The sequence below is a fragment of the Plectropomus leopardus genome, chromosome 8, assembly GCF_026936395.1.
Source record: "Plectropomus leopardus strain MGB_pleo_1.0 chromosome 8, ASM2693639v1, whole genome shotgun sequence".
NCBI classification, from domain to species: domain Eukaryota; kingdom Metazoa; phylum Chordata; class Actinopteri; order Perciformes; family Serranidae; genus Plectropomus; species Plectropomus leopardus.
In genome coordinates, this window is record NC_142183.1 from 18,466,361 (window position 1) to 18,493,702 (window position 27,342).

At 39.6% G+C, this 27,342-nt stretch overlaps 1 protein-coding gene across 4 annotated transcripts in view; it reads right to left on the minus strand.

The window, feature by feature from the left end:
* Positions 1–2,125: 2,125 nt before the first annotated feature.
* Positions 2,126–27,342, minus strand: part of LOC121947805 (neuronal acetylcholine receptor subunit alpha-7-like) — a 55,804-nt gene continuing 30,587 nt past the window's right edge. For all 4 annotated transcript variants that reach the window (XM_088081022.1, XM_088081021.1, XM_042492926.2 and 1 more), the window contains 6 exons: positions 26,011–26,120; positions 13,105–13,352; positions 11,548–11,742; positions 9,962–10,048; positions 5,249–5,358; positions 2,126–5,130 (listed from right to left, as the gene is read on the minus strand). In XM_088081022.1, coding sequence (XP_087937148.1) covers positions 4,507–5,130; positions 5,249–5,358; positions 9,962–10,048; positions 11,548–11,742; positions 13,105–13,352; positions 26,011–26,120 — 1,374 coding nt within the window. In that variant the 3' untranslated portion in view covers positions 2,126–4,506. The remainder of the gene's footprint in view (positions 5,131–5,248; positions 5,359–9,961; positions 10,049–11,547; positions 11,743–13,104; positions 13,353–26,010; positions 26,121–27,342) is intronic.

Sequence of the window (27,342 nt, forward strand, 5' to 3'; positions counted from 1 at the left end):
ACAGTTTGATGCTTGAAACATCTAAGGATAGTTTCTAAATTTTCGAATGAATCCCTGTTTAAAAAGTTTGTTGGAAGTGCTGTGCATCCCTCTGGCTGTGAGCTGCAGTACTTTCATCTGCCTCCGTCATGGACTGTTTCACTCATTTTTATTCCCATGCCCCTTTAATAAATGATTAGAATACTGACACAGTGCAGGAGGCATAACTCAGCACTTTAGTGTCCCTGTGTATTACACACACAAACACACACATGCAACACAGAGGAGCACTGACGTCACTCTGGTGGTCTGGCAGGTAGCTTTCAGTCAAGAAAATGTATCCCCCCACCCAAGATAAATAAATTCCACATCTGTAAAGTAAAAGTGCTTTCTATACTAAGTCTAACTGTATCTCAGACATTTGCCTGTGTTTTTTGTCACACAAACTCTTAGCAAGCAGACACTGTTCGAAAGTAGTCTTAAGTTTGAGATGATCGAGTCCGGAGGATGGATACACAGCTGATACCATTTGAAAGATTGATTACTGACGCCCTTTAATAACATTGATACTCTGCAGACTTTTTTAAAATAAAAATGTATATCTCTTAAAGGAATAAATGCACCAACCATTGTGCCTCAAATGTGGGTTCTGTCTGACTGATTGGAGTTAATCCACAAAACATCAAACAACTGGAAGTCGAGAGGCAGCCTTTGTTGGCCACGCAAAAAAAGAAATCAGAGCACATTTCCAAGACCACAGAAGGAAAACATGCCCCACATTCTTTGTCTTGTGTGCTTTTTTGGCACATTTCAGCTCAGATTTCTATTTGATTTTCTCTCCCATTCAATGTTTTATTTCCCTCCTTATCTCAAACCAAAGACAATTTTCTACCACTATCTAAGAAAAACAGAGCTTTACTGAAATACAGGAATTTATATAGTATATTTGTGTTTTCCTGATTAGGTTCTTTGACTTTGACCTGTCAAAAAAGTTGAGGCTCAATCACAACTTTGAATTTTTTGCCCTTGTATCGAAGTAAGTGCATCCCATCCCATTAACATGGCACAATGAATGAATATATCACAGTAATGAAAGCTCAAGATTTAGAGTCCTCTGTGACACAAACACTAGACACTTTCATGTCTCATTAGTCTTCCTAATAATCAGTGATGACACTGATGGTGACATTGTGTTTGTGGATGTGCTAATCTTTAAATATGACATTCTTATGCCATTATTGCAAATGTACCACAACCATATAAATGACCGATTCTGATTTCCTCTTGCATGATCCTGAGTAATTTTGCACTTCACAGAACTGGTTGATCTGTTTTCTTGAAATTTGGCAGCGTACAGTAAAGCAGCATGCACTCTGATTGAACAACCGATAGTATTGGCTGATATTTTGCCTTCTAAATTAAAGGCTCAGTTCACTCTAAAATCCAAAACATATTTTTCCTCTTACCTGCATTGCTATTTATCAGTATAGATTGTTTTGGTGTGAGTTGCTGAGTGATATCGGTTGTAGAGGTGTCTGACTAGTCTCAAATGTAATAGAACTAGATGGCACTCGACTTGTGGTGCTCAAAGCACCAAATTATATTTGAAAAACTCAGAGGCAATGTCTCTTTCCAGAAATCATGACGGTGTTATTCAAGATACACAGTGATCTACAGACCTTGTTGTGAGCAGTTTAATAGGAATTATTTTCTCTCTACAGAACACCTTCTGACTGTATCACTGCTCAGAGGGACGTCATCTGCCGCTATTTTACCCAGCACCACCAATGTTACAGCACCACCGATGGCGATGTTAGCTTCTGGGTTGGCCTGCGGAGAAACATCAGCCCTGGAGCACTTAATAGTACAACAGGTAAGATGAAAAATAGACTATTTTTTGATTTGGGGTTGAACTGTTCCTTTAGCAAAAGCCTGCAGTTGACAGAAAGTAGAGGTTTTGGTTTTTGTGTTTGGGATAATGCTATGAATGCTGTAACATTACACGCTGTAATTTCAATTTGTTCACCGCACTCTGTGTATAAGGCTTACTGTAGTTTATGTGGTGAGTCTTCAGATGACTCGTTTCTTCTTAGGGTGAACCTTCCCTCCCTCCACACTCTGCCCCCACAGATGTTTCCAGAGCCTGTTATACAGAGAATAAATACACTTTTATTAACAGAGAGCCAAAAACTCACACTTGGAATGACAGAGAAAGAGATAAAGAGACCGATGACTTTAGCTACGACAAAGAAGTGGCTGGGAGGTGGAGGTGGAACTAAACACGTTAACAACTTTGTTATGTGAATCAGTCACTCGGCTCCCTCTACAAAACACAGACAAAACTCACTGACACATAGGGCCTTTTAGAAGTCTACAGTATATTCTCCAGTGATGCGGTGGCAGATGTGTTGTGAAGTTTTTGACTACTTATGTACAGTTAAGTCCAACAAGGTCCATGAAAACTGGTATTTTTTTACAGCAGTTTTACTTGTCCTGCATCCTGTGGTTGAATGACTTGTGTGGTGTCAGAACTTTTGTTATAAGATGTACTGTACAATTCAACATACAGTATTTGACTGCACTTTAAAGAGACACCTGTGCATTTTGTGTTACTGGTCAACACCAGTACATACCAGTTGACGCAGTGCTTTTTGATACAATATAGTGGATGTTTCATTATTACTGTCCAAAACTGTTCTTACAGATTCTATTAGCTCAAATAAAACAGATGACACAAAATGAAAAGTGATCCCTAACAAGCATTCCTATTCTGAAGAATAGAGAAAATGCCTCTACATTTGTGTCAGAGCAATTAAATTATTTCAAATGTCGATCAAAGAGAAAGCAAAAACAATAAAACTCACAGTGAAACATCTCATTTTAATAACTAACCTAACAATCGTTAGGGGAATGGTAAGAAGTCTGCTTTCCTTAAAAAGAATGAAGTTAGTGTATGAGCTCAGACTGAGGTGGTATTTGTACATATGTGTGTGTGTATTTGTATATACAGGAGAACAAAAGTTGAGATGATTGAAATGAACTAAAAACAAGGCGGTGAGGTGGATGGTGGTGCTCTGTGAAACACTGTACAGTAAATTAAAGGTGCTGTATGTAACTCTGAAAAAAAGATATCATTGAATTTTGTTCCCTATACTTAGGGAAGTAAGTAGGGGTTCTGGGGGTCCTTCCCAAGAAAATTTGTTTTCTGCATTCTGGTGACTGAAGGAACCAAAACAACAAATTAGCAAGTACACTGCATCAGCATTTTTATGTCAAATATATTTCATATTTCATTTGATTTAGTTTTTGGTTCACGACCATGGCACTCAAGCCAGGAGGAAGGAGGGAGGCCAGGCTGTAGGCTTGGCAGACCCACAGCAGGCTGTTGTCCCTGGCGCACACATTCCTGGGTCCTGGATGCCTACACAAGGTGGAACGGGAGACTCACCGTCTTTGGGAGACAGCTGGGTGACCCTCAGTCCCAGGGCCAACCCCAAACCCTTGCCAGAGTGTCCTATTAGACTTGTACACATGTAAAGCGGTCAGCACAGAGATGAGGTCTCGTGTCAACTAATGTGGGCCTGACGGGCGCCCCTGTCTGTCCTTGGAGGGTGAGAGAAGAAGAGAGAGGGGGAAGCACCAAAGGGTAGTACACATTTAGAGATGTAGGACTTAAACACGCTGGTCAGTGCCAGAAACAGGTTATAATAAAGAAAAGCAGAAAAAGGTGTGAAATAAGCAATAAACCTGGAGAAGACAATAAAACAAATGAGTCTTCAGGGAAAAACACAAGGGTTTGCATGTATGTCAATCCCAGGTCGTAAAATATTAACTTATTACTAACCCAAAGCGTCGGTTTTCAACAATCAACTACCCCTCTCCAGAGTTACATACAACACCTTTACACCATTTTTTAAAAGAATAGTGCAGATAAAACCATGATATTTACACTGTTTTAAGGGTGAAGACAACAAACTGACACATTATCTTCCCCTTACTGATCTCTTACTCAATGTAAAAAAGAAAATCTATACAGTGCCCTCCTCTGCTGCCCCAGTGATTCCCAACCTTTTGCCTCTAGTCTCCCCAGTGTCTTTTTGTTTAGTCTGCATGCCCAAACAATTGACCTCCTCTAGATAAGAACAATTTGTCTCTGACATTGAGACAGAGTTGGATAATACAAGCATGTTTTTATTCTTAATCTTAAATGCCAATGCAACCTAATGATCTTTCTCTGTAATTATTTATTCATCAGTCATGAATATTTTTTCCTGATTGGTTCAATTAACTACATGATTCAGCAGCTTGGCAGAGCTGCGAGGCTCCATTTACTTTCATGAGTTAATTTTTCTCATAAAACACTGCATGGCCCAGTTCCTTTCCAATGGGGTGCCCAGACTGCAGGTTGGGGACCACATACTGAACTCTTCATTGTTTTCTCCATCCACTCTCTCTCTCTCAATCTCTTCTTTAAAACATTATCTTTTTGTGCCATCTTCATTCCCTCTCTCCTGCTGCTGCAACCAGCTATGTGAAGTCCTTGGAAACAGCCTCTATGAAGTTGGGTGCCGACATGAGGATGGTGAAGGTGCAAATGATGGAGAAGAGAGAAAAGGCCACCAGGCACAGCCGGTCCACCACCGCTGCTGCAAACTTCCACTCGCTGCAGATGGCCTCAGCCTCGTCTTGGTCCCGGAACCGCTGCGCTATGTACGACACCTCCTCCAAAATACGCTGGATCTCTGGTGGAGGGATGCTGACTCCCATCCCAGGTCCAGCTCCCATTCCCAGGCCTGTGACACCACTGCCAACCCCTCCAGGTGGCTCAGCCTCATCGCTGGGGGAGCCGTGGGCTCGTCCCCCTAGTGCTACCCCGGAGTCGCTGGAGGGCGGGCAGTGTGGGCTCTCTATGGGGTGGTAGTTGCCGAAGTAGAGGCTCATGGAACCGTTGGAGGTGCCTGTGGGGCAAGGTGGGCAGGATGTCTGTGAGAGGGGCATGGTGAGGCTTGGTACGGTGCCCAGCTCTATGGAGCTGGTGCTGGAGTGGTGCTGGGATCTGTGACGGTACTTGTAACCAGGCCGCTTGCGCTCATCACCAGGTTGTTTCATACGGAGAAACCAGGCACACCAGTTCAGAAGAACCACCCGTACCTAAAAGAAGAAAGGGAGCATTACACGCACTCACATATTAACTAAGACATTTCTGTTAAATGCTACTAGCAATTACAAAAGAGACAATCATCTGATTAAATCAGTTTCAGTCACTCACCCACTTGGGCATCTTGCCTCCCTGAGGGTCATGATGGTGAAACTGCAGGACTATAACAGTCACCACCACAGACATCCCCACTATCATCATGGTGCTGGCAAAATACTGGGCTGCCAAGTGCAAAAAAAAACATCAGAAGACTTTTAATTTTGTTCAGAGATAAATACAAGATTATGCATTTTATTACTTTAAAAATGAACAAGCCAGTGGTCCCATTTAACAAACATGTTTTAACAGGTAAAACATTAAGCTTGAATTAATTCAAAAATAGGTTGATTTCACGCTGTAACATGAAAGAAAAGCACATCCAATCAATTTGTGCAAGAAGTCATATCGCTGAGGGGAATAATGCACACTTGCACTGGAGCAGGAGAAATAAAATCTGTGCAAAAATTGTGAAACAAATAGAGAATACGAGAAAACAAACCCAAAGACAATAGAAGAAAGAGAGAGAGAGAGAGAGAGAGAGAGAGAGAGAGAGAGAGAGAGAGAGAGAGAGAAAGAAAGACATTTGCGCTGGTTCTGGAGGGATGTTTTTACCCAGAGAAGGGAACAGTAAGAAAGGAGGGTAGCATTAACTGAAACTCACGCTCTTTCCGAGCATGTACAAACACACAAACACACAAACACACACGCACACACACACACACACACACACACACACACACACACACACACACACACACACACACACACACACACACACACACACACACACATACACACACACACACACATGCACAGCATATCTGAGGGCATACCCTCCTTTTGGTTGTTTGCCAGTAGCTGTGAACAAAGAAGAATAAAAAGCTAAACACGACTACAGCTGCTGCAGTGGCAGCAAAGTCAAACTTTGTGCGACCTCGTGAGATCTGGGGTTATGACCACATTTGTTAGGACTGAGGAAAACACATGGAAAGGAAAAGCGAGGTGTGCTTGAAGGCATACTTCAACGCCCAAATGGTCACTTGTATGTTAATAATTCAGTCTGTGGTGCATTAAACGTGTGAGAAAAGCATTTTTTTTCCGCACGCCTCCATGGTGAACAAAAAATCCAAAAAGGTGAACACTCTTGATAAATAAACAAAATTAGGGATTGCGTTTTGCAACAGCGAAACTATATCGAAACATCAGTTTTACAAACTCAACATAACTTGTGCAGTTTAACCTAAGTCTTATTTATCAAGTGGTATGCTCAGTACTTCCAAACACATGCATTTTTGCTAAACCCTTATTTTTGAAACTTTTAACTTTTCTGCACTAACAGCGCAGGTGCAATAGTCGTCTGTGCGTGAGATTGTGATATAGTTTTATTGTTGTTAAAGCCGGCCCACTTTTACATCAACTCATCAAGAATTTTCTCTCTCTGGATTCTTCTTTCATCGTGGTTGCATGCAAGAAAAACAAATGAATTCAACATAACACTAGGTGAGTAATTGATATAAAATTTAACATTTGGGGGTGAGGTATTTCTTTAAGTGAGAGGAGAGGATCAAAAGGCAATAAAACAAAGAGGTCGGGAGAGATAAGGGGAAAAAAAGCAGCCAGGACAGAAAACAGCATTAAAAGATGTGTTTATGAGATGTGGAAGGACATTTTACTGTGTCCTGGCTGCTTTATGGACAGTCATTTATCAAACTGCCTACAGATAAGATGTACAATAATTCAAAACATAATTGTGAGACCTTCGGTTACAAACCACATTGTTGATTATGGCTGAACTAACTCAATTAAAAATGAATTAAAACTGAACAGAATAAAAATGAACTCAGCCAAACGGTCTTGAGAAAGATAAGACAGGTCTAAGTGAATTAACGAAAATGAAATGAACACATGCTTATCAGGTCATTAAAGGCTGATGATAAAAGACATATGGCCTGATTCTGGCAGCAGTGTTGAACGCTTACATTATATATTTACGGTCAAGCTCAAGCAGCTACAATAACTCACATCCACATTCAGCCGCTGTGTTTTAAAGGGTCATGAGTCATTTTAACAAGGCTGCTTAAAATGTCCCTGTTGGCCTTGTGTTGAGGTTGAGGGAAATAAAAAACCCAGATTAATCACTGTATTGATGAAGCATTTATCAAGCTTTTCTCAGCGAGGGCAGTTATCGCTGCACTGATGTAGCGTTGACCATGTTCAGCACGACCAAACACTACTCACATCAATACACTCACATAATGTACATTTGATATGTTCAATATATTTCACTTTGACCAAGAGAAACTGCTATGACACATTACATACAGGACTGCAAGTATAATCCAAAGCATGTACACTCTCTCTCTCTCACACACACATACAAGACAAAAAGACACATTTCTTCTAGGCCTGGTAAACTCTCACAGGTGACAGCTGAATTAGGAGTGTTAACCTGACTAACATGTCGCCTTTTTACTCACTCCACAAAGCCTTTGAGACCTCTCTCTTTCTGAGATATTCTGCCGCAAATATCACTTATCTCCTCCCATTTCTATGTCTGTTATTTCTTATTCTATCCTCCTTTACTTCTTGCCTCTCGAGTGGAGAATCGGACATTTCATAGCCTATTAATGCTGCTGACAGCTTTAGCTCTGGCCATCAAATTTAGTCCAGGGGCGCTGTGAAAAATGTATAGACGCCCTCAGGCTACTCAAACCAAAACCCAGATACCAAGATGGATTTTTATTTATGATTTCTTCGGAAGACCATTTACAGTATAGAGAGAGGTCAGGCAAAACTACACTTTACAACTCTCAATAACTAATGTTTTTTTTAATACTGGTTAGGCTTGGGGGGTATGTGTGTTTTCATACCTTCTTGCCATTTCACCGGGTTATATGACGGTATTTGTATTAAAACTTTAAAAAACAACAACATATAAGCTGAGATGCTGGTGACCGAAGCCATTTACAGGGTTTCCCACACAATTTTATGAGCAAAATTTCAAAAACTTCCCCATGACTTTTCAAGGACGAATAACTTGAACTACTTGCCTGCTGTTTTTCAAACTTTTGCCTGCTGTTTTTCAAACTTATCAGATTCAAACTCCACTCAAACATAATTTCATCTTGCTGGCACACATGAGAGATAGAACGTGAGGAGAAAATGAAAAAAGAAAAAAACCCTGTATGTGATGGTAAATAAAATGTCAATCACTGATGCATATTAGAGCTATGTTACATTGACAGCCACAGCAAAAAAGTTGCCAATATAATAAATAATGTGGAAATTTATGTAAGGGGTGGGGGAAGAAGCTGAAATAGCATCGTATCCCAGTAGTTTTGTGTGGCAATATCGTATTGATACACAAACTCCAAGTATTCATTTACAAAAACTTTACAAAACTTTTAGTAGCCTCCTACAATAATTATATCAATTGTTTTTCAGTCAACTGGATACAATTAGCTGCAATAAAAATGATAAAAGTGAAAAACTTTTTTTAAGCTATTTTATTATATAAGCAGATGTTCAGACAAATTTGCCTTGTGGACTTAGCTCAGTATTGAGCTTAGTAAGTTAGATTTTGGAGTTTTTTTTGCAACAAATAAATAGAACAAGTTACAAGAGGAATTGAAATTGGACAGTTATGTGTCAGTAGATAATTTCAAAAGCATGCTCGATGATATGGTTGTTGTACAGTGCTCCTGCTTGGTTTAATTCAATGACATGATAGTTTAAAAAAACAGCTACATTTTATTGTTGCTGGGTTTTTTTTGCTGTTGTTGTTATGTGTTCTCTAATGGCAGATTTTGTTATTTAACTTTTTGATCTCTTAACAGTTTTCATTGCTATTTATAATATTCAGGGAATTGCTGCAAAAGAGCTTAATACTATGCTTATGATTAGTGTCACCAATTCAGTATTTGACCAAATGTTTCCCCTTCTGTCCACTTGTTATGCCATTGAATAATGGGCAGAGATGTGTTTTTGCAGAAAATTATTATGTCACAGTGACGTTGAACTTTTACTCTTTGGATATAAAATGTAATCACTTTATTATTTCATCCTATTAGACATTTGTGAGAAATGCTGTCATAATTAGCATATTCATTCTTGAGTAATGGCCAAAAACATGTTTTGTGAGGTCACAGTGACTGCTGAAAACACACTCAAACTCACAAAAAACGCCCTGGTTAGTCTTTTCATTGATCCAACAATCACCAACTCTGGTTTGGTCAAAATTAACCCTTAAATAAACAAGTTGTGAAAATATGCTGGCTTTGTTGCTGTTTTCCCTACAGTCTCTCTTTGCTGTTGTCCGGTTTTAGTCCTGTAATGTTATCCACACGTCTCTGTTGCTAAATCTATGTGAAAAGGGTGACGAAAGCAGTGCACTGTAAAACATTGCATCAATACATCATCTCCATGTGAGTTTGATACAATAGAGGATCATCTGTTCTTTTGGTGGTATTGAAAAAGACCGTCAGGACTTACATAAACCCCAGCTGTTACTGTGGACTGATCAATGTCTGAGTGTTGCACCGACATAACAGTCACTTTAGTTGGACTTTTTCTAAGTAATCTTTTCCCTCTCTGTTTAGTAAGGCTTTTCTCAAGAGGTACGTACATCAGGTATAGCCCGGCTGAGATATATCGCATCTGTTCAAAAATAAATGTCCTATCTGCAACGATGCCTTCCCTTCCTAGTGTCACTTCCTCCAGGTGATCCTACATTCATGCATGCTTAAGCACGTAACACGTGGACACACACACATAAATATAACCCACCGATGAGAGGAACAGAGTCGGACGTGGCAGGCATGATCTCTGCTACCAGAAGCATGAAGACAGTAAGCGAAAGCAGCACAGTGATGCCTTGAGACAGAGATTGAGAGACACACAGGGAGGGAGAGAGAAAGAGAACGTGAGTATATACACAGTGATGTGATCAGGGTCACTGGTGTATGAAATCATCCCTGTAATTACTTGTATGTGATCAGTAATGTTCTCATGACTGCAACCATTTATCAGCCCCTGGCTCCCCTGACGTGTCCAAGGTAGGCTACAGAAATCCTTCAAACACTTTGACTTAACCAGAGACTGCTCATTTACAGAGAGCTATTCATCAAAACTGACTGGCACTGATAGAATTCCACAACCGATCTAGTGGAAAACCTCTTATTTTGAAATTCAATTTTTCCAAGGTGATGTGACATGAATGTATTCATGACTTGCTATATGATTCATAATGAAAAATATGCACGCAAAAATTCATGAGTGTGCTTTCAAATGCTAAAGTATTGGTGTGCAGTTGTGACCGCATTTGGATAAGCTTTAACACCTTGCTCTTCATGTCTGAAAACCACACAACTTTTAACGACTTTTTTTTCACTGACCAAAAGCCTGTTGAGCTGTACTTCAAGGAGCTGTGTACAACATTCAGAGCATATATGTGATTGTGAATGTCTGCACATGGATCTGAACATGGAGGTAGCTGAGCTGACTTCTAGTGAGTATGGTGTGTCCAGCATGAACTGTGCTAACAGCGGCAACAGTGGTGAGAAAACAGTGTTAACTGGGGGTTTTACCAGAGGGTGGGTAATGGGTCTGTCCTACTTTCAGTAATAACTGCCATATGAGTATAAGAGTTGCATAGCAAACTGGGTATTTTTAAGGGTACTGACTGATTATGTCGATACTACCGAGTATCAAAATATGTAAATCATTTGAATCTAAGAGTCCACGTAGGTGAGAATGTCAACATTGTCAACAGAAGAGCCACCGAGTATGCAGAAGCCAGAAGGCCCTCTGTGGAACTTTATGGCCGGCTTCCAGGCTTTGGGGACTTTGCGGTGGAGACAACGAAGCTCTGTGGAACCGCCGGGTTCATAGAGGAGGTAAAAGTGCAGCACAGTGCTCTGACGCCACACGCCAGCCATGAAGCTCCGTTGGCTTTCCACCAAGTCCAAAACTATCTCTGTAACACCAATAGTTTTGGTCTATCTGGTCTATTTTATTTTCTACTTTGTTTTTAGAAATAGCCTTGTACTGCTGTTTGTGACTGTTTTTTAAATAATACACCTATTCCACATATTTGCCTGTTTTAACAGAGAGCTAGAGACTAGAAGACAAAAAAGCACACATACACAGACACACATACACACACAAGCAAGCAGAAAAGCAAAGGCGCTTGTTGACTGCAGCTTGTTAAAAAATTATTATTAGCCCACAAAATGACTGAAGGCTCTGAATGTTGTATAGAGCTCCTTTAAAAACTGCACAAACATCTTGACCATCTTTCTATCTTTTTTTTCTATAGATCAACAACACATTTATCAAATGTTTGTGTTTATGTGTGTTTGAGTCCTTCTCACCCAGAGAAATCTTCTCCCCAGAGTCTGCAGGTAGCAGGAAGACCAGCAGGGCCAAGCCAGAGATCAGCACACATGGGATGAGCAAGTTGAGGCCATAGTATAGCGTCCTGCGGCGCATGGTGACAGTGAATGTCACATCAGGGTAAGGTTCCTTACAGCAGTCATAGTACAGCTCATTGCGCTTGGCTGGCACACCTAAGAGAGGAGCACCACACACACTGGTCAGGCACATTTTTGTGGACGAATATATTAATTCCAAGATGTAAATAGCTGCTATAATGAGAAACAGAAAAAAACAGAAAAAAATGTAGAATAAGAGATGCATTATTTAATTGAATGAACCACTGACAGCAGACATAGCACTTTTCTCTTCCTTCATTTTATTTGCATTGTTATTAAAATGTTCTGCAAGCCAAAAAAAGAAGGGTTGAACTATGTCACCTTGAACTCCAACTCTGGGGATGTGGTGTTTTGCTCTCACATATGGTCTGGCCACACACCTGCCAACGCGTCAAACATTCGTATTGCATGCCATCTGGTGCTGTCTGACACCCATTTCCAGCTAACCACCACCGCAGGGGCACAGGCACTGGGAACTGCGTTTTTTCTGTCCCAGCTGGAAACACCCCGCATGGGAGGTCTTCCAAAAATTCTTCCCTTTCCAGTTCATCCAGCTACAGCCATCCAAATGATATCCCATTGTGAAATCATTTATGTAGGACTCTGGACACAAGGAGTTGGCAAGGCCTGATCCCAGTGTAATGAGGGGGGGGCACAAATGTGGAAAGGCTATTTATGTATTCCGTGGGTGTAGTTTTGGGGTGGATGCAGAGGACACATCCCCTTATAATTCAGAACAGGTACATTTGCCCCTCCTATACTAATAAAAACATGATAATATTATATAATATGATATGATTGGTACAGAAAAGGTAAAAATTGAACACAAATGTTCACCAGAATGCACAAAATTTTGTGTTTGACACAGATGTCCAAACCTCCCTGTTTCATATGCGTTCACCCCAGTGTTAAAACGGAACCTACGTCCTTGTATGTATCTGTGAATATTTTACGCTATAGCCTGTGAAACACTGTTTTGATCAGTCATGTCTGAATATTTGAGCTTCGTCAAACATTAAAATATATACTTTGTTAAAATATTGACTTAAGGCAGGGGGTGTCCAAATCTTTTCGAATGGGGCCAGATAAGATAATGTGAAAATTCCTGAGGGGCAGGTGCTTTTCGCATCATATGGGTAATAAGAAAATAAAATTCACATAAAAATGACACAAACGCAACTGTTTCATCTTTAAATGAAGTATTCAACATAGATCTTAGTTGGTGCATGTCTACAGACTGTATGGTTGTCCTGAAAAGATCATTTTCAAAGTTTGTTTTCATTTCATTTAAGGACTCAGATAAGGAAATCTTTGGGGACAACTAAAGAAATAAGTTTTATTTTACAATATACTTATTGAATTATGGAATTACACTGGATGCTCAAGTACATCCAACGATCCTGATGATTGCAAAGGAAAACAGTGCGTCTCTCTTACCCACAAGATCCCACTCCCCATTGGATATGTAGGTGGATGTGTCCACATCCAACATCTGGAGGTCCAGCAGCCAGCCGTTGTGCGTCCAGGAGCCAAACTTCAGGTCGCACTTTTGCACATCGAAAGGGAACCAGCGCACGTCAATGTAGCAGGTGCTCTTCAAGATGCCGGGGGGAATATACTGACAGTAACCTGAAGCATTCACCAGCACGTTGGTGTGAAAGGTGGCATCAAATCGCTCGTCCGCACTGGGGACGAAATAAGAGAGAGATGTGTTTGTGTGTGGACCTTCAAAACATTTTATTCATTTATACATTTTATTTTATTTTATATTTATACATTCTATTATAGGTTTTCTCAGTATGTACAATCACAAAGAGACAAAGATTCATAATAACAGAGTTTGCACATTTGGTTAAGACAAATTCAGGAATAAGAAAGGCATTTAGTTAGCAGGATAGGGCATTGATCTGAAGAACAGTAACAGATATATGTTTAAACCTGCAATTACTGATCTTTTGGGGCACCTGGAGGCAGCAGAAACAAGTTGTGTATACAACATTAACATTGCATCAAATCTTAAGTGATGCTAATTTGCACATCGAACAGTTTTGAAGCAACATTTGGAGTTTGAAGTCCTATCTTTCTTCACTCTCTTTTAACTCTGTTTTTGTCTCTCAAAACTCCTGAGGGAATTATCTGTCTCTTTAACCACTCCTTGGTCATTTGCTTATGTACGTGTATTTGTACACCTGTTTACGTGTACCAGTTTCTTTGCTGTTTATCTACAAGCCATCTGTGGATCAACCAGCCTGCTGTTCCACTCCTTCACTCCACATACGCACAGTTAAAACCCAGGTGAAATCCAGGACGCAGTGAAATTAAATATTCACTCCCATTGCTCATGCTATGCCAAATATGCAGTAACAGGAACCAAATCAGTGACATGAGAAACACCACAGATGCCTCCTTCACAGCTCTGCAGTTGACAACATGCTGTGATGATATATGGGCAGACATGCACAGGGTCTGCACAGTACACGTAAACGTTCAGATATTAAAAGTTTGAGAAGGGATATGTTTTCACTCAGCAGATTGTGAAACAGCATCAAAAGATCATTGAACAAAGAGAAATCTGTATTCACTGAAATTCTTGAATAGCAAACACTACCTTTGGGGACAGATACTTACAGTAAAGACACCTAACCTTAGACCCACTTCAGCTCTGGCACTCCAGATGAACTCTAATTAAGAATTAAAGAGTAGCCCCCCAGTGTCGACGAGCGTGTGAACTCTTAAATAAAGTGCCAGAGGCAAAGGCTGAACTTAGAATTTAAGCAGTGTCTTCTGTTTTGTTTCCTTGTGCAGTATATGGCCAAAATCCTGTTCAAACAAATTGATTCTCCACTGTAGCAACTAGCTGGAAGGTAATGTCTCCTTTCCTCCTCTTTATTGGTACTTTATATTAAAACATGCAAGCAGCTAAAGAGAACAAAAGATTTATTGTCAGCTTAGAGCAGAAAAACAAAATAAAGAAAACACAATTTGTGCTATATTTGTTTTGGATTGTGCTTCTAACTTTAGAGGGACAGAAAAACTAATGTTAGTTAATTGAACGTCAAAATTCATCTGCATTTACACGCCTCCATAAACAGTTACATAACCAGTTCCTCCTAATCTATTTTCATCAAACAGACGTGGATTTATTTCTCTCCTTTGTTTTAATAATAAGACAGTTTACAGGGTTTTTTCCCTCACTTGTTGACAGTGTGCATGGAGGTAACTGAATAAAAACCCCAAAGGATTGTCATTTACAAAATCATACAGCTTTAAGGGAACAAGAGCACCTATATAAAATCTCCAGCAATTGCCGTTTGAAACTAAAAGTCAAGTTTGAATGTATCTATAGCAGTAGAGAAATCCAACCCCACAAACACCAAAAGCTGCATAAAGGGAAAAAAAAGAAACAGCTTATATTGTAGCAAACAAATGGGGACATAAAAATAAAAAATCCCCTTCTGTGAGGCCTGCTGTTACTTTCCAGCAGAAGAATAACAAATATTAGTTTAAAGAATTGTCATTTTTATTCATTAAATGAAATTACCCTAACTAACACACACACACACACACACACACACAAACATTCCTGTCAGTAAAGTCCTTCATCTGTCAGGCCACACAAAGCCCATTGTAGAGCTGACGGTCCTTTTCACCATACAATCCACACCGAATTAGAACTCAAACCCACACACTGAACTCTACATACGGCTACAGTATAAAGGCACACACAATACACCTATACATGCACACACACGGTGCAGTCCCCAGCGACAGAGATAACGCTGCTGTGTCTGAAACATCCTGGTGCTTCATTCAGCCCTGACAAAAGAACGTGGCATGCATCTTAACAGAATTTGTGGATAGACCCATTTTATCTGTCACTGCCTTTGCTTAAGATTGAGTGATTTACCTTTTTTCTGGGGGAATAAGTAAATTTATTTCTTTTCTCTCTGTGAGTGTGTGCGTGGCCACCAGTCGTGGCTCCGGGTGCTGGGGGGTAGGGAGTTGTGGGTTGACCGAGGCGGAGCTATGCAATGAATTATTCAAGCGTTGGCCTTACTTTATCTGAAGGTGTGCGCATTCCTGCAATCAGCGCTTAAATACATTAGAGTACGTCCTGGACTGTGTGTGGGTGTGTGTTAGAGAGAACATACTGTACAAGTTATATGTCTGCAGGGAATGAGAGGTGTACACAACAATACAAGATATTTAAAGTTATTTAAAAGAGATAAACTAGAGCTTGTTTCAGGTACTGTTTTAAAATATTTCTATTTATTGTAGCTCCCTTCAGGAAAACCACTGTTTCATCTAATCATAAGATGTTTTTTGTCCATTACCGTCAAGATAAAATATTTTTGTATTTTCAAACAAAATACTTTTTGCAATGTACATATTTTAATAACTAAATGTGTATATCACTGAACACGTGATAGCCCTGGGAGAATGGGAAACAGTTGTGTTTATACAATGTATCCTTGCACACACATGCGCACATATACACCCCAAAGAAAGAGCGCTGTGGACATGTGAGAGTGCGGCAAGGTGGAAACGGAGACTGACCGACAATGACAATGGTGGCAGTGACAGGTCTCTGCACCATGGGACATGAGTCACCAAAGCTTCCCCCTCACTCACTCAACACCTGCCGCTGTCCTCACACAGGAACACACACAGACACCAATGACAAAAAGAAGTAAGCCACAAAGTCAAGAGTGTTCCTGAGGCAGAGAGAGAGAACAATGCAGGACTGAATAAATTATCACATTCAGTTATAAATATGTTGCCTGCACTGATCTTTAAAAGAAGACCAAGAAATAATAAGCAATATAACAATATTACAGGGACCCTGCATATTTTTACCAATGAAAGTTTCAAAACTTACCTGTCACTTTATTATAGTATTTTATCCCATTTCATGACTTGATTTAAGCAGTTAAAAATTGCTAAGGTAATGAGACTTTTACTCCAGTGTGCTATGCCCTGTGAAAGGCATAGAAATATGGTATGGAAAGCCTTTGTGTCTACACATACAGTGGACACAAAGCAGTAACATTATCTGGCCTCTCTATGATAGGCATGAAATATTTGCGGACACTGGCACTCTGTTGAGCTGCTGTTGTCTTGATGCCATTTCCTCTTTAGCATGTCTGACCAGAGCTGCATCCATGTTGCCAACGTCAAGCATTTTGTTGCAGATCCAGTGCAGCTACAGTCTGCCTCTCTCGAGTCATGTATTCTATTTGTCATTTGAACGTCATACATAATGACATGCACTTCCCAGGCAACTAGCTGCATACGCCAATCATTTGGTACTAATAACGTTTCAATGGTCATATAGTGAAGCACTAGATTTTAAATTACAAGGAAAGTGCTGTGCGTGATGTTAGAAATATTTTTAGGATTTTTATGAACATATTTTAAACAATAGCCAAAACAACGCATATTAAAAACTTTTCCAAAACATTTCCAAACCAAACATTTCTGTTCCAAACCTTTATGAGGTCTGTTTTTCTAATTTCCTAACTTTTTCAGGAATGTTATGAGTGCGGGAAAGCTGATATTATGTATCTTTATTGTCATGATTTTTGTTGATTCCTGCCATCAGGTTGCGCAGGATTAAAGAACAAGGAGTACTACAAATCTTTCCAGAATTTGCTTTTGCACTTTGCAAACACTTTTTTCTAAGTCTGACAAATCAGCAAACAAGAATAAAAGAGAGCTAAAGAAAAAACCTAACCCCTTCCTTGAAGCTTTTAGCCATACACAGATGAGAGGCACACACAATATATATGTATACTCGCTTTGCATTAAGCCAAGACCTATCCATCCATGTACATTATGTCATGTCAGATGAACATTCAAGGCATTCAGCTGAACAGCCTCGGGGGGTCCTGACATTAGGCATTACGTTTGACAGCCTGAAGGCTCTGTGGTTAACTAACTGGTCAAGGAAGCTGCTGGCAAGAAGTACAGTACTTTTCCAGTTTACAGTGGGATCTTCATTCCTATACAGGCAGAGTGCTTAAGGCCCTGACACACCAAGCCAGTGGTTGGCCCCCACTCCATGTGGACTGTTTTTTCCCCACAGATTTAGCATGTTAAATCGGAGACGGCACAGCTTGTCAATGAATGAAATCACCGCAATGTTTAGCTCAGCTCGCAAGCAGAGAAATGCAAATGAGAAAAGTAAACAAAGTGCAAAAGTCAAGAGGAAGTGAGATCAAAACATCTCTCGCTTCCTGATGGTTTGTGGTTTTGTTAAATGGTGCACAACAAATATGCTTTGTTTTTTAAACATTGTGTTGCTAGTGTTGGCTAACTAGTGTCAATATGGCCTTCGGGTTTTCTATTTCAATGGCGATTACAGACTATTGTCGTCCGCTGGTATGGAGAGTTATTTCCTCTCAGGTGGACACAGAATATGTGTGCTGGTTGGCTGTTGTGTGTCTGGGCCTTTCTACAAACTTTACATCACCCATGACGAATAGATTACTTCCAAACATCTCTATCATCATCTTCAAGAGAAAACAGAAGGCTTAGAATAATAATACTGGGATAATAATATGTGACATAATTGTTCTAAGAATAAATACTTTTTTTGCTCAAACTCCAGCAGCCCAAATAATTATGTTACTACGTAAAACTGAGCACAAACCTGCTACTGATTAAACCCATGGGAGCTCAGCTATTGTTGATTAGCAGAATTCCAGCAGGGCTGTCAGATGTCATCAGGCACTCTATGTGTCTTTGACCTTGTAGAGTAAGAATAATATCCATAGGACAGTACGCACACTTGATACTCTCAGTCTGCAGTTTCGTACATCTCTCATGAGCACAAAGAGTGCAGGCTCTTGCTTATTATGATGTCATCAGCTCACTAATATGTCCCATAGCAAAAGAGGAGCCTCAGAGTTTTAGAAAAATTAAGGTTTGTCTTCATTCACAAATTCACATAAAAATGTTTTTACCGTCACTTCTTCATGGAATCTTTACAAATCTTGTTCCACATCAAAAACATGCATCTAAAGACAATGCATTGTACTTGATTTGCAGAATATTTATTCATTTAAGTGATATCAGAAAAGCCATCAAATCCGTCCATCTGTCCGTTTATTCAGTCATCCACCCATCTTAAAAAAAAAAAAAGCAGCAAAAAAAAAATCCCTTCTACAATCCAACTATCCATTTATTCGATTAATTCTCCTTTTATCTTTATGGCCTGTCATAGTGCTCTGTCTGTGTTGTACATCTACCATCCCTGCTGGCAGAATTAGGATTCTGTCTGTGGTTTACCTGAATTGGACGTCCTTCATGTGCCTCATCGATCCCCAGTCAGGTGAGACCATTGACTTTTTCTCTAATGAGAGAGGAGGTCAACAGCTTGCATAGATGGCTTTTAGATCTGGATATTCTTTATACAAACACACACATAAATTTGTGCTCTCCAGACACATACACAAACGACGAGTGAGCTGGAGTCAAGCGTTTTATTGTAAACATGTATTTGTCCTATTGATATTACCTTCTTATGAATTAGGCTTGAGCAAGATCTATATTTTCATACATTCCTGACATTTCACTGGGAAGTCATTGTGGTATGTGTGACATTGTCCAAGGGTGTGTAATATGTAAATTTCCCAACCAGCCACCGTCAACCATGCCCATAGATTTAGCTAAGAGATCATTTTGAGTGGGTTCACACTGGACGCAAAGGCACTGTGAGGTAGACAGATTTTCTGTGAAATGATGCCCAATTCCTGTCAGCAGCCATTTCAACTAGTTGGGCTGTTTACAGAGGACATAAAAGCCCTGAGCTCCGCAGTTGGTTGGTGATCTGCAGTGATAATTTCAGCGTCTGGTCTATTTTTTCCACGAGCAACGAGAAAAACCAAGAAGAAACACATTGATAATCTATTATGAATGATATAAAGGCTGTATAAGATATTATATAAAATATGCAGCCCATGCTTCCACATTTGTCAGTTGTGTCTAAAAAGACAGCAAGAGATATGAGCAGACACAAATGCACAAGCAGACAGAGACAGAGCTCTATGTGTGATTAGAAAAAAGCAGAGGAGCAGAATTGCTTGCTGACCGGCGCAGAAAATTATGCTTCTGGTGTCAACAGCCAGGCGAGGATTGCAACTGACATATCGGGTCACTTCCTAGTCCAGTGTCAACATGGTGCTACATTTATTTTTGTCTTTTTAAGCAATTACCTTATCATTCAAACTTGAAAAAATAAAACTCACTAAAACTGTCTTAAAAAACTAAAACTGGCTTAGTCTTTTCACTGTGCCAACAATCACCAACTTCACTTTGGTCAAAATAAACCCCTAATTCACCCAGTTGGATTTAAAACTATGCTTGCATTACCTCTGTTTTTTTCCCCACCATCGCTTTCTGTCATGTCAGCAGTTTACAGCCACTCACAATGTTTGTCAGCTCAGCTGCCTATTCTATTAATAGAGACTGACCTCTGGTGGTGTAAGCTGTGCACTACAATATGTCACCACAATACAGCATCTCTGTGTGAGTTTAATAGAAAGAGGAACGTCTGTATTTTTATCAGCATTGAAAATCATAGCACTGGAATTTCTACCCTTGTATACCGTAATACAGTGATACTGCCCAAGGCTATTATGAATATAAGAGGTATTCACATTCTCTATGTAAAATGCACAAATATCTTCCATTGATTAGCGGAAGATTCAGCTTTCATGAGCATAGTCAAACAAAAACAACTTAAAAAGATGTTTAAGCATCACTAATGAGTCTGAGCCATGCTGAAAGCCATTGGCCGTACGGTAATTTCTACTCTTTGATCTGAATTGCAAGACATCAGCTGTTTATCAAAGTACGAAACCATTGCAAATATGGTGCACAACAATGTTTTCCTCAGGCTGTATGCATGGATATGGTCGGGTTGATAAATCCATGACTCAGAGTATAGATCATCCATGCGTGAAACATCAATGTGAGATAGTATGAGTCAGTTTGAGCACAATGATCTGAAAATCAGAAAAACAATGTGATAGAGATATGAGTGATTTCATACTGGGATAATATGAGCCAAGTTACTCATCACAGACAATATCTGATGTTTTTTTTTTAGATTTATGCCACCCTACCCTTTCTTCAACACACTGCAAATCTGCATTTCACTGATGGCATCTGACCTCGGCACTCCTAAACATCATTAACTTCATATTAAAACAATAGAAAAGAATGAGTGGATTTATAGCGAGCTGTCGTCTGAGCTGCATGCTAATAAGCCTGAATGCATTCAACACAGTAAGACTAGCGTGTTATTGGGTGCACACTGATGGCCCACTGTGTAATGACGCGTGTTGTGCCATTACTGTCTGTAATTGTGTGACAGAGTGTGTGTGTGATTGGCTTGTGAAGACTGTGTTGCTTGTATACGGTTATTTTTGTGCATCACTCTGCAACTTGTGTGCATGTGTGTGCATATGTATTTACTGTGTATTAGTGACATGAGAACACAGAGGTGAGTGGTGTAATTAGTTAAGTGTGCATGCGCTTATGTGCATCTCCAGCAGTGATCCATGTTATTGCTGAAAACTGTAAATTTTCATCTTTCCTCAGGGGGCGTGTAAACCTTCCGGCTCGGCTGTAAACTGAATCTTCTCCTTCAGCTTCACTTTACAGTTCATCTTTTCTGACTTCAGAAAGGTAAGCGGTAAACGGAAAACCAGCAACGTCAGCACTGTTTTGTTTTTTTTTTTATGTAGTTATCTAAAATGAGGTGGACATGTTAAACAAGATACTTTTTTTTTAAAACTGTCTTAAAAATAACATTTATATACAAATAATGTGAACCAGATATTTGGAAACAGAAAACTGACCAGATACTGAGAAAACATGTTTATTTAAACTGTAAACTGTTTGCTGATATGTGTTGATGGTCTAAGATCCTCTTAACTCACGATACTTTGGTTTATGACCAGATACCTGCAATACAGCTGACATTTTCATGAGTGTCATCTGTACACTGTATTTAGAGATAAATAGCACATTTGTATGCTAATATGCTAAACTAAGATGGTTATCATAGTAAGCATACACCCACTAAACATCAGTATGTTAACAGTGCCATTAATTGGGTTACCACTAAAACATTATGCAAATTTTATTTTTTTTACATTTTTTTAAATCCGCAGAAGAAAAAGTGAAGTTATGCGCTTTTCCACCCAATAATGTTTCACAAACATTGGGAGTCTAGATAAGCAGTAGATAAATTCTCCAGTCAAGTACTAGAACAGAGGAGGGTGCAATATTAAAAGATGTTATTATGTTATAATTAAAAGACCAGGAGTCAAACCTAAAACAAGCAAACAAAGGGGAGCACACTAGACAATGGTGATAAAGAGTTTTGAACAACTATTAATACAACCCTGTGCACTTGGAAGATTTCTGCTAATAGCGCTGTGTGCACATGCATGTTAAAAGCCACAAGGAAAAAAAGAGCTTGCAGGGACCTGTGCAATGGCAGTACTTCATAAACAGTACAACATCATTTATTCACTGAATCTGTTTCAACTGCAACTGAAGTCACATTTACCTTTTATTAATACACCAAATTTTCCATCGACCAAAGCATAAAAAATTTTTGGCCAATATTTTAAAATCTTTCCAAATTTTTATTGTTTCCACTCAGGTTGTTTCAGGCATGAATTGAACAGTTGCATAAAAAGAGTTGGATAGAAACGTACTTACAATGAAGTGTGAGCATGCTCATGTACAGAGGTGCTAGCATGGCTGTAGAGTAGACTAGAGTAGGCTCATTTATTTTCCCTCTACGTACAAAAATAGATACGTCGATTTGAAGCATGACCGTTACTGCCCTCATACTTCCTTCCTGCATCCTTTATGATGGCACGGATAAAGCCAATTGATGGCATTAGACGACAGTCAAAAGTTTCTGAGAAGTATGAATGAGGCGATGGTGAAGGTCACAATAATGTACCTTTTAATGGAGGCAGTATTGTATAGTGTGGTGGCTTTTGAGGCTGTTAAATACATCAGGAGAAGCGGATGGAGAATTCTTTTCACAACATTATCAGTTTGTTCTGTCTTGGTCAACTCCTACTGTCTTATCTCGCTTGAACTGACCTACACTGCCCCCAGATCTTCGTTGTTACTGCTCAGTTTAATCTGTATCTGTAAGTTTTTATCAAAGGTGCACAAATATGGACAAAATAAAAAACACAGAGTACAGGCAGAAGGCTCCATCCAAAAAAAATGATGAACTTTCACTACCTTAGCCAAGTGCTTTCAAACCTAAACCTACAAACACGTGGGCCTCGGGACACAGACCCCAGTCTCTGAGGTCAATGTGCTCTGTACACCAAGCTTCCAATGTCACCTCTTTCCTATGACTTCTGTGCAGACTGGATAAAATATTACAAGTGAACCTAATACAGAAAACACTTATTTTTCTTACAGTATTTACTTGGCAGAGCAAATAAATGTATGCTTGAGAAATCAGAGTTGCCGTTTTCATGTGTGAACAGATTGGAGCTGGTAGCAAAGTAACAGAGCACGAGAGAAGGCTGCTGAGAAACTAGAAAGACACAAACAGGTAGACTGAGAGAAGAGGGGCAGAGTAACATGCTGACACCTTGACAGACAGAGAGGTACCCAGGATGATTTATAAAGAGGAGTCAGTGAAGGCTGGGAACGATAAAAAAATATGGAGAGAAAGAGTTGATTGAATAGAGTGAATTATAGTGAGACAGTGAGTTATGAAAGAGAGACGGAGGGAGACACAAATAGAATGAGATGAGAAGAGAGATGGTAAGATGGGATGGGTGATGGAGGTAGAGAGGGAGGAGTGGAGGCAGAGGGTAAAAGGCAGGGAGATTAGGATGGGTAATCCTTACAGGTCTGAAAGCTGAGCTTTTAAAATTTGGGTTAATACCCCCCAAACCTTTGTTTTGTCCTTGTATTCCCTGAAATGTGGGTGTGTTTAAGTGTGTGTATTGGGGGGAAATATGGACATCTTCTACCCTCCATCTACTCAAAAACATCAGTGAAGGCCAACTGCAAAGCTGTCTATCTCACTTTATGTGTTCACATCTATCAAATCATCCATTTTACAACCATTTTATCTGTGTCATTGTCTCCCTCTTTGTGGCTGAATCCGTCTTTTTTCCCCCCCAGTCTCAGACGATGATCCGTCTCTCACTCATGCATGCAAACGCGGTGCAATTAGTTGTCTGGAGAAAAACAACTGGCCTACATTTCTAACTGACTTGAGAAGTCTTGCACAGAAGCGTGAAGAGCAGTGGATACAGCCTGACCTGAATCAAAAAAATGCAATGAGCTTGCTAAAACCTCATTTATTAAAAAAGGACATTAGCCCGCATGTTTCCATTCTTAAAAAAAAAATCACAAAAAAAGATTTTTTTTGTGTTGAAAAACAACAGCATTTTGACCTCAATAGCTCATTAGCATTCATTGCATGACAGTAGTATCTTTGTTGTTAACAAGTCCAAATCAAATTATAAAGGAAATGGACAGCATATGTCAGCCACCACTCTGCATCTTAATGAGACTAACTGACAGTTTGAATGACACAGCTGAGATGATGGAAGGAGAGTAAAATCACTTCCAACATATGTCTGTTTCAATAAATTTTAACAAAGCAAATTCATTCTCAAAATATTTTTTTCTTTTAATCTTTATCAACCTCTTTGCCTTCCTAAAAGCAACCCGTTTCCTCATGTTGCCTGCAGTGTCACTCGGTTTAGTGCTTGATTGGGTGTGATTGTTTACCACCCTGGTTTAGAGAAACCCTGATACCGCTTTGGTTTGTGGAGATTAAAAATTGAATTCAATAAAAGGAGGATTAGACTGATATTTCAATCACTCCAACACCGTTACCCAAAAATATAAATAGCAAGAAAACATGCCGTCTCTGACAGGTGCGTTTATCTGCTGGACTGACAATTGTGGATTAAAACACCTATTTTATCACATTTGAGGATAAGAAAATAATGAAAGTATATTAAACTTAAAAAATCATTTAAAAAGAATAGAAAAAGGTCAAAACCTTCTGAGATTAAACTGGGAATAATGGATTTTTTTGGTCACCTCAGGGTAGCAAAAAACAAGTCGTGAACACAGCACTGACATCACCTTTTAAGATAATATGGCTAACTTGTGTTAGTAAACACTTGCATATTTCTACATTCACGGGTGAATTAATCAAGAAAAGATTCGGGGAACTGATAGCACCCAGAATTGTGAGTCACTTCGAGCTTGCGATTGGCCATGTCTCAAGGTCCGATTTACAAAAGACACTGCACTCATGACATTACAGCGCAAACCCACCCATAAAGTTTTGCAACTGAGTGTAGCTTGCCCTTTTTTTCAAATTGTTGCAATTATCCATGTGACAAGGTATGAATGTTGCATTTGCACCAAAAACACAGACGGCAGAACAATGGAAGAGAAAAATAAGACGGAAATGAACAGACCGTGAGCTACAGGCCCTGACTGACGAGGTGCAAAGGGATTTCATTATCACTGTAAAGTCTTCAATTCAGCACTTCAGTTAGTACAAACTCTCTAAAGATGCTAATAATTTTACTGTAACAACATATAGCTATTATTTCTGATCTTTGTGAATTGGATTGTATTTGCAATGAGGCTATTTTGCATAGAAATGAGAAAAATTTGCATTGAAACACTATTTGCTCAGCAGCACAGTTAGAGGTTAATTTCAACTGTTGTGGTTATGAATTACAGGGTTTCTTTTTGTCTTATTTGTGCAGGTTTAGCAGCCAAAAAAAGTCATGCAATCCTTTTGTTAGCATTCATGTGGAGTCATGTTTGGTCCCTCCACAACAGTAAGTCCAATATTCACTCTCATTTAACTCTGTTTTTGGTTTTTACCAACTCATGAGGGAAATATTTAGCTCTTTAGCTGCTAAATGCTCCATTACGTTCACCAGCAAGTTGCTGTGTCAGTCTATTGTTTGGTGCAAAGAGGATTGCATACAGCAAGACTTTAGAGCTTTGGCCCTGAAAAAAGCTGCTGTGTCTGAAAAAGTCACCACGAGAGCAGCAAGAAGGAACCAAGGTACAACAGCGAGGTTGCAGCTGGGCAGCTAAACAAGGAGCTGAAACTCATCATAAAGCTCCTTAAAGTTGAGGGGAACTGCAGATTCAGGTGATAGTTCTCTGTAGGTTTGTCAATACGAGCTACCCCTTTGATTGTAACAATGTTTTCACACACTCATTGACACATTTTTAGTGTAACATCCGTTATAGTCACTTTAAGGAAGGTGAGGATCAGCAAGAGTAAGCAGTACTGACCTGTTGTAAAGGAGGATGTCAGGCGTCCAGATCTGGTCTGAAGGGAATCGCAGGTTCTGGACACCTGGGTAGTGTTCTGGATTCCAGCTCAGGTAGATGTCTGTCCAGTACTGATACAGAGAGAGAAATTTTTGATGACACATAACTTTGACATGATCTTACATTTTTAAATGCCTACAATAACTCCCAAGCTTTGCCAAACTCATAATGTCCAATGGCTGGCTGAAGTAATCTAATTAAAACTTTTACAAGAAAACAGCACATTTAATAGAAATAAGAAAGGTTGTGTTTCGCCAGGAAGGAGATGAAAATGGAGGGGTAAAAATTCTGAGGTTATCCAAGAATGGAAAGAAAGGCTATTTATTTATTTTATTTATCTAACATATATTTAACCAGGTTGGTCGCACTGAGATTAAGAATCTCTTTTTCAAAGGAGACGTGGCCAAGACAGTCGGCAGTGGAAAACACAAAATTGCAGACAGAGATGCAAAAGGAGACAAAATGCAATTTACAGGCACTAAAATAAGCATTAAAAGAGAACTATCTATCAGTCAAAAGGGAATTCTCCGGGAGTCATTTGTACAACTATTACTTTTACTGTTTCTAACCATGCATGCTGTGCATGGTGGCTGCACTGGAGTGTGAATCGCCCTATTTAGAGCCAGTGACTGGTTTCTTCATTCTGGCCTACTGTAGAATAATAAGGCAAAGTCCATCGTAAGGACCCCTCAGATACTTATGCTGCTACAGTGCCACAAGTGCAATTATCTTCCATGTGTAAATGATGTAAATATGTTTTGAGTTTGTACCCTTTTTTGTCACTATTGTACCTTATTTTTTTACGATTTATATTGTTCTTTTTCCTTGCTTATCTTGTACACACCTTGCTGCCCTAACAATGCAAATTCCCCCATTGTGGGACTAAGAAAGGATTATCTTATCTTAAGATCAGATTCAGATAAGACTCATAATTGTGCCAGTCCTATCAGATTTTGTTGTTTAATTTCATTATCTGACTTTTTGTTCCTTTTTGTCCATACTGAGTTTGAGGGTCTAAACAGGGTCCAGCGAGACTTTACGTATGACAGTGACTTTGATGTAACATAGTAAAGAAGCTAACTGCACCAATGACAGATCTGAGCATTTTTTTGCTGACACTAGATATTGAACAAAAGCCAGAGACTGTATCATATTAAGCTGCTGTGAGCTGTAAATTCACCATTATAGGCAGAAGGCAGTAGCTAATGTAATCTTGGAGCCTGACTGGGCAAAGTCTCTCCTCCTCCAGGAAGCTGCATAAGAGGGGGGCACTGCTCACCCTGCAACTAATCT